Here is an 8,783-nt window from a genome sequence, read left to right as displayed (position 1 = left end):
AAAAAACTACCCACTGAATGAGGGAACATATTCAACAATGATACATCTAATAAGGGGTTAATAGCTAAAATTTATTAAGAACTAATAAACCTCAATACCAAAAACAAGCAATCCAATTAAAAAATGGGTAATGGACCTAAATAGACACTTCTCCAAAGAGGCTATACAGATGGTCAATAGACATGAAAATATGCTCAACATCACTAATAATCAGAGAAATGTAAATTAAAATCACAATTAGTATAGAGGCAAGAGCAATAAAAATTTGGAACTTAAGATGTTAACTAGAATTATTGTGATGACCATTTCATAATATATACAAATATTGAATAATTCTGTTGTACTCCTGAAAGTAATATAACATTGCATGCCAATTATAGTATAATAAAATTAGATATCACATCACACCTGCTATAATGGCTATCATAAATAAATCAACAAAGATGTAGAGAAAAGGGAACCCTTATGCACTGTTGGTTGGGATACAAATTGTTGCAGCCATTGTGGAAAGCAGTATGGAGTTTCCTCAAAAAATTAAAAATGGAACTGCCTTATGACCCAGTGATTCCACTTCTGGGAATATATCCAAAGAAATATGAAACACTAATTCAAAGATTGTATGCACTCCTACATTCATTGCAGTGTATTGTAATTTACAGTAGCCAAGATCTGGAAGCATCCCAAGTGAGCATCAGTAGATGAGTGGATAAAAAGCCAGTCAGTGAAAGACAAATATCATATGATCTCACTTTTATGAGGAATGTAATGAATAAAATAACTTATGAACAAAATAAAAACAGAGGCATGGATACAAGTAACAGACTGACAGCTGTCAGAGGGAAGGGGGGAAGGAGGCACTGGATGAAAGAAGGTGAAGGGATTAGCCAAGGAATATATATGCATAGCCCATAGACACAGACAATAGTGTGGTGATGGCCTTGGGGGGGTGAGGGGAGGGGAAAGGATGGGTAAAGGGGAGGTGTGCAAGAGGGGAGACATGGGTATATCTGTAATAGTGTAAACAGTTAAAAAAAAAAAAAGCCTGGTACATGTACACAGTGGAATACTACTTGGCTGTTAAAAAAAAGGAAATCTTACCCTTTTTCATAGTATGGATGGACCTGGAGAGCATTATACTAAGTGAAATAAGCCAGTCAGTGATAGTCAAGTGCCTTATGATTTCACTTATATGTGGAATCTATGAACAAAATAGAAACAGACTTATAGGTACAGAGAGCAAACTGATAACTGTCAGAGGGGAAGTGAGTGAGGGGCTGGGTGAAAAAAGTGAAGGGATTAAGTAAAGAAGAAAACAAAACAAAACAAAACAAAAAAAAAAAACACCTCATAGTCATAGTCAACAGCATGATGATTACCAGAGGGAAAGAACAGTAGGGGAGGGAAGGTAGAATATAGTAAAGGAGTGATAAATGGTGGTGGAAGGAGACTTGAATTGAGGTGATGAATACACAGTGCAATATGTAGATGATGTATTATAGAATTATATACCTGAAACCTATATAATTTTATTAACCAATGCCATCCCAGTAACTTCAATTGGGAAAAAGAGTATTAAGGTGAGTTCTATGGGCTCTCTGAGGTTTTGGAGCCCATCCAGAAAACTTCTTAAAATGCTAGTTCTCTTTTTACCCACCCCCCTTCCAAAATTCTGTTGAAGTGAGAGGGGTTGGGGGGGACAAGTACATAACAACTAAAGCCTAAAGCAAACTCTTTTACTCAAAAATCATCTCTAAGCAGTCCCAGATACACCCCTCCAATAATATTATCTTACTTTTGTCTGAAACTTTTAAGACAGTTTGGCATCTCCTGTCTTTAATCCTCACTAAACCTCTGAAAAATAGGTTTATTATTAACCTCATTCTGCAAATGGGTTCACTAAGGTTCATGGAGATTGAATGTCTTGTCAATAAGCACGCATAGCTGGCACTTGGACCTAATTCTACTAGACCCCAAATTTAATTTTTCACTATGACTTTGCTAATTTTATTATACTATAATTGGCATGCAATGTTATAATATATTACTTTCAGGAGTACAACAGAATTATTCAATATTTGTATATACAATATTATGAAATGGTCATCACAATAATTCTAGTTAACATCTTAAGTTCCAAATTTTTATTGCTCTTGCCTCTATACTATATAGATTTTCCAACACACTGGAATCAAGGGGCCAGTTTAAAGGCCAAAAATCAACTGTTGGGAATTTTTAAGTTTTAATAAATGAGTTTCTTGATAATCACAGGCCAGAACAGGCTTTTATGTGGAGAAATGAAAGCACAGAGAGGATGTGGTTTCTTGTACATTTTCACACGAGTCATTGATGAGACAGAAAATACAGACCAGCTCTTATGATCCTCAGGACTCTGTCAATACAAATGTTATTACTTCTTAGCTCAATTACTGGTGTGTGTTTTTGTGCACATTCTTACATGTATGCATGTTCATGTTTGTTAAGAACTGAGGGTGGGAGGGAAAAGGTTGAGAGAAAAGAGAAATCATAAGTAAAACAGACTACTTCTTAGGGGCCTGAGAAACAAATATTACTTAGTCCCTGAATTCAGACAAAGATCAGATATTTTGCATGGATCTGTTTAGGTTGTAGACAGCTTTCAGTTATGCACTTGTTTCTTATTTTACTTGGGGTTGCTAAGCAGGAGAAGATGGCAAGTGGCTATCTACCTCAACAACAACATAAACTGGCTGAGAGCAATCATTTGAGTAAATCTTCTTCTGAGCTACTTCTTCTGAGGCCCTGGTAAATACAAATTATAAGCCAACACACACACACACACACACACACACACACACACACACACATATCTCAGCAAGAAGCTTCAAACTTATCAGGGAATAATGTAAGAAAAGAAGTAATATGATGACTTATCATCAGAAAGAAATATCAAAAAATGATTTGTTATCAGCATAGTATAAGTGGGGATTGGAATGGGCAGTTGGACAAGTCCCCAGAGAGGCTGAGCTTCACATCTCTAAATGGGTCCTCCCCCAAGCTACTTCAGCTCCCCTTCTTTGGTCTCTTTATTTGTACCCATCCAATTACTCAACTTTTGTATGTTCTCTCTTCTTACCTAGTACAATCTACATCTTAGATTCCACTAAGGGAAGCATCTTAAAGTGCTATCAGTCCAATGAAGAAGATGGGATGGGATGGAGGTGGGGGGTGAACAGTATTATTAGATCCAAGCTCTGAGGCCAAGAGAAGAGACTCTGATGAAGGAATTGAAAATGCAAACCAGTTGGAAGAAGATATTTTTAGCTTTGAAATCACACCTAGCTGGCCATCAAATGTGGTGTTTCTGACTCATGTTACTAGAGCAATTCTTGTTTTCAGTGGATGAGGAGTGGAAATACTGAATCAGAATTTCTGAAGTGTGCTGGTGATATAGTCTTATTGGGGAAAGAATCCCCCAGTCCCTACTATGTAATGTCTAATACTTGTCCTCTGCTGTGGAGGTGGGGGACACAGAGATAGAAAGGATCTCACCTTCTCTCCCTTCCTTTTTTTGGGGGGGTCCTACTTTCTATCATTTCCTTCTTATTGCTTCTTCCTTTTCCCTGGAGTGCCTCTATTCTTCTGTCTTTGTATCTCCCTTTAAGTCTCTCTTTTTCAGGAGTCCCCTGCCACCTCAATAACCAAGTATGGGGTAGAAGACAGGAGGGGTAGGGGAGGGAGATGGTGAAATCTGTATGTGTGGCAGGGGGAGGGCTGATGCAGAAGGAGAGTTGGGGTCAGCATAGGAAGGTTTGAAGGTACTGCGGGAGTAAGAGGGACTAGCAGATGCCAGAACAGGGGAAAGGGTCTATGAAATCAGGAATAAGGGGGTCCTCAAGGTTGAGCATAGACTAAGTCCTTTCCCCAGACCCTGCCATCCCAGATGGCTAGTGGGAGGGGTCCATAGCGAGATGCTGAGCCCCCTACACTTTGTGTCTGAGGCTCCAGACATGTGGCCAATACAGCCCTGCTACTCCCGCTGAAGTGTTGCCATTTGGAACATATTTTCAGACACATGGATTGTTTTTAAGTTAATGTTTTTTAATTCACTCTGTTTCCCACTTGTCATTTTTTATTGAAAAGGCGGATTCTGCTGATTTGTGTTCCTTTACAGGGGAAGCAAGGGTGTTCTCCACGGGCAGAGATACGATGAGAAACAGACAAAAGGCCCAGTGAGACATGGGGAATGAACAAACAGGATCGGAGAGTAAGGAGCAGGGAGAGAGATGCACAGGGTGAGACAGACAGCCACAGAGAACCCAGGAAGGCTAAGGGATGGACTCAGCCCTAAGGGCAGAGAGAGTGTCCTAAATTATTTCTAAATAAATGCCACCTGTAGGATAGGAGCACTGGTGGCTGAGGTTCACACACAGATTTCACCCTCTCCCTCCCCTACCCCTCCTGTCTTCTACCCCATACTTCTTTCTGCCCTGCCCTGCTCCACTTCCATTCTTCCCTCCTGCCCCAGACCAATCAGCAGCCCTGGATCCGAGAGAAATGGTTAGAACAAAGCTTTCCTTGGGGGGAACGAGGAGACAGAGCATGGTCTAGGAATAGAGATGTCAATAATGAGAGAGAAAAATTGATCAGCTGCCTCCTGCACACTCCTACTGGGGATCAAGCCTGCAATCTGTGTGTATGCCTTGACCAGGAATCAAACCAGTGACCTCCTGGTGCATGAGTCAACCCTCAACCACTGAGCCACACAAGCTGGGTCCTGAGAGAGAGCATTAGTTAGTATTTCATAGGAGGAAGGGGGAATTATGGCCTTCCTCACAAGGCCCAAATAAGATTATAGCATATTTTAGCTCCTAGATACCATCTCAGATGAAAGACCATGCAATCATGTTGAAAAAAGAAATAACTAAGGAACTGACATAAAATTTAATTTGAAGGTTGAGGTGGAGAAACCAGCAACCACTGCTGTGCTTTTAGATGATATGTGATCTCCTCTAAAGGATATGAGGCTTAAAGGAGTCTCTCACAGGCTGCTGCCAAGGTTGAACTTCCAAGGTTTACATATCCTACTTAAGAGACGAAAAAGTGACTGACTTTTCAATATACATCCATACAATCATTTTTCAATATTTCTGCACATAAAATTTTAAAAATCAATGAGAAGTGACTCAAGACCTCTCATAACATTTTGTGCCTACTACATATTTATAGTTGACCTTTGAGTAGGTTTATCTAGCTGTGTATACATATGAATGTATTATTTTTCAACTAAGGATCCTAACCTGGGGTAAGAGCTTTATATGGGAAACTAAAAAAATTTTTTTGAAACTATGTATTTTTCTTGGTAAAGAAAAATCATTTATTAACTAAAGCAGATTCCTTAGCCTTCTTGAAAACTGCTGTCCTATAAAGTAAAATCTTGTTCAAGTTGAGTCTTAAATAAAAGTCCAAGATTTATTCTCACGCACATTTGAGAAGGTAATTCTTTTACAAGCTTAGTATAATCTAAGTAGGAAGGCATGGCTGAAAAGTATTGGAAAAAAATTCTGGTATGTTTACTCTAAATGACTTTCCTTTTTTGACATGTCACTACTGTTGTTGATATCTTCCTCACTAACTCATGGCCACCCAGAAAAATTGTTCAAAAAGGGTAGTCTTATGCCTAGAAGTCATATAAGCAACTAGTGTGTTCCTAGCCAGCCCTATGTGTGCCATTTCACTAGCATCTGGTTTTCAGGGAGCCTTTTACTAAAGTAATCCCACTGGCAAGGAACACACAGCTCATAAGAGAGAGAACATCATCTACTTGTGTGCCAAGGGGGATCACTCCAGGGCTATGTTATTAATCACTTCCATTCCAGAATTAATGGATACAACTGCACACAAAGGAGGTATTGATGAAATGACTTTTTAATAGACCTGTGACATGCCCCAGTCTAATATCCAATATGAGGTTAGAGGTACCACTTTACAGACATTCAGTCAAGTATAGATTTTAATGCCATGTTTCAGTTAGTTATTAGCTTCCAAAAAAGCATATTAACTAGATCTTTTAGTGCAAAGATCACATGTGTATACTTCTTTGTATCCCTCCTAATGCCTTCTTTGCATAGTCAGTGTTAAACACCTGCTGTATTCATTCCATTTTCTTCTTCCCAGCTCATCACTAAACAAGATGCTGCCTAAATCTGAAAATTCAATTTCTGCTCTCAGCTCTATATATTCTATGTGAAATGTGTGGAGTTTCCTAGGTGCAGACCAGAATATGACTTTAGTCTTCTACAAGCTTACATTAGTCCAATAAATTGTGCCAAATCTGCATTGCAGCTCCATGATCAATTTCACTTAATCTTGAGATGCACTTCAAAAGCAAAGTCAAATGTATATATTGATAGCAGTTTTTGTAAGACTGTGTCCATGGCCTCAGCCATGTCTATAGAGTTTGAAGACTTTCCCAGATGTCAGAAAATTTATTCTGACAACAGCTTCTAAATTCCATGCTGCATCCTTAATCATGGCTGCATAGGCTAGATTGACTAAGACTAGAGCCATTGTGCAAGCCTATTTCTTCACATGAGTGATGAGGAATGGGATCAGACAAGGCACCACCCACTATTATATATGCCACAATATTATCAGGGACTAGTTTGCATATATTGCTGAAATTTAAGATGAGCTGTGTTACCTGGTAACTACCAAAGCCAGGGCTACTAAGGGCCTATGTTTTTTAAGTATAAAAACTATAAAAAGTATCCATAAATTTTATTATTTTCTTATACTAGCATGAACAAATCTCTTCTCAACCAGGATATACATAAAAGCATATCGTGATTCAGACTGCCTTAGTAGTAGCAGTACATAAGCAAGAAAGAGTTGCTGGCAACAGACAGATGTCTTAATAGTTTGTACAGTTTTCTTCTCAAAGGAGTGGTATCATGGACACAGTGGATATTTTGATAGAAGCTAATGGTTTCATATACAAGCAAGTTGGAATTAATTATTTCAGAATCCCAAACTCCTTAAGTTGGGGGATTATTGGTATCTAAATTCAAGGGAGCTATTTTATTAATCCAGAACTCCTGGGGTCCTATTAGTTCAAAAAGAGAACCAGAGCAGCAAACAGCAGCTAGCTCTGGGTATGTCTCCATAAACTAGTTGAAAAACTAAACATGTCAGTTCCTTAGTTATTTCTTTTTTTTCAACATGATTTCCCTAAACACATCAAGTTGGAAAATTTTTTTCTTTACCAAATATTTTTTTTACTTGTTTTGATAAAATATTTGCTGCTTCAGTGTCACTTAGCTATAGTTTCATTTCTAGAACAAGAAAGATACATGTTCAATCCAACATCACCCCCTACTGTTTTGCCATTACACACCATGTGTTAAATCTTCTTAATCTTCTCAAATTATTTTATTTTTCTTCAAAACATCAAGTACCCTGCTCTCTTCCTGCTCTCTTAAGGAAGAATTACTTTCTCAAAAGTAAAAGATTACTATCCCAAATAGTAGTCAAGTTTTCAGACTAATTTAAATTGGCTAATTGAAACAAGCAAATATTTTAGAAAAATTACTGGTCCTGGACAAAAAGCTGTTCTTAAAGTGTTAACTAAAATTTTTATTGGTAGTTCATCTCATGGTAAACATATGTAACATGTAATGGACTTATAGCAGTCACACTCTAGTGCAAAAATTAAAATTTAAAAGCTATCAAGACTACATTATAAAATTTCCAAAAGTCTCCTAATATTTAAATAAAAATGGGAATAGTAGAAGAATATCATGTAAGGAAAAATATCCTGTATGTAAATTACATCTAGAAAATTTTTACTTAAGAAATTTAGTTTTCATTTGTAATGCTAACAGCAAGACTCCCATGAAAAACACACATGGTGTCAAAACAAGCCAAAGGAAAATCATTTGGGCAAAAAAAGGAAAAAATATCCCAAGTCAAATTTATAGAAAATATTCCTTTATTAACTTTTGATTGAGAATATGTATATTTTTAGAAAACAACTCCAATACCATATGGATTCCTGCAACAGAGAGAAATTGACAGGACTGCTCCAGCCATGAAGAGAAACAGTCCAGAGATGGAAGATGCTGAGGACACCTTGCCATACTAGCAGTCATCAGCTGTGCATCACTGCAGGTTGCCCAGGACCAAACCAGAGAGGATCAGATCTGCAACACCACCATTTGTCCACCATCCAGAACTGAAACATCATTGCTGACATGTATACATAAGGAACTGTTTGACATTGAAATTGGGACTCAAAAGAAATGTTGACCCAGAAAGAAACTCACTACAAACTGATTCATTTGCCTCCCAGCATAACCATTATTGCTTGTCTCATTTTCGGTTCCTTTTTTTTTTTTAAATAAATCTTTATTGTTCAGATTATTACAATTGTTTCTCCTTCTACCCCCCTCCTCCCATAGCTCCCTTCCACCTGGTCCCCACTCCACCATCTACCCTTACCCCCACCCCCCCTCCTCCGCTATCCTTATCCATAGGTATATGATTTTTGTCCAGTCTCTTCCTGCACCCCACACCCTTTTCCCGCTGAGAATTATAAATCCCCCCATTCTATGCCCCTGATTTTATTATATTCACCAGTTTATTTTGTTCCTCAGATTTTTAATTCACTTGACTTTTAGATTCACTTGTTGATAGATATGTATTTATTGTTCATAATTTTTATCTTTACTTTTTTCTTCTTTTTTCTTTTTTTAAAGAACACCTTTTAAGCATTTCATATAATACTGGTTTGGTGGTGATATACTCCT

General features: G+C 37.9%; 1 protein-coding gene across 1 annotated transcript in view; it reads right to left on the bottom strand.

The window, feature by feature from the left end:
- Nucleotides 1–434: 434 nt before the first annotated feature.
- Nucleotides 435–8,783, bottom strand: part of GUCY2F (guanylate cyclase 2F, retinal) — a 99,560-nt gene continuing 91,211 nt past the window's right edge. Inside the window, 1 exon segment of the mRNA XM_036454438.1 lies at nucleotides 435–462. Coding sequence (XP_036310331.1) covers nucleotides 435–462 — 28 coding nt within the window.

The sequence above is a fragment of the Pipistrellus kuhlii genome, unplaced genomic scaffold, assembly GCF_014108245.1.
Source record: "Pipistrellus kuhlii isolate mPipKuh1 unplaced genomic scaffold, mPipKuh1.p scaffold_m20_p_29, whole genome shotgun sequence".
NCBI classification, from domain to species: Eukaryota; Metazoa; Chordata; class Mammalia; order Chiroptera; family Vespertilionidae; genus Pipistrellus; species Pipistrellus kuhlii.
The sequence above is the reverse complement of the archived record's forward strand: the minus strand, read 5'-3'. Positions and strand labels throughout refer to the sequence as shown.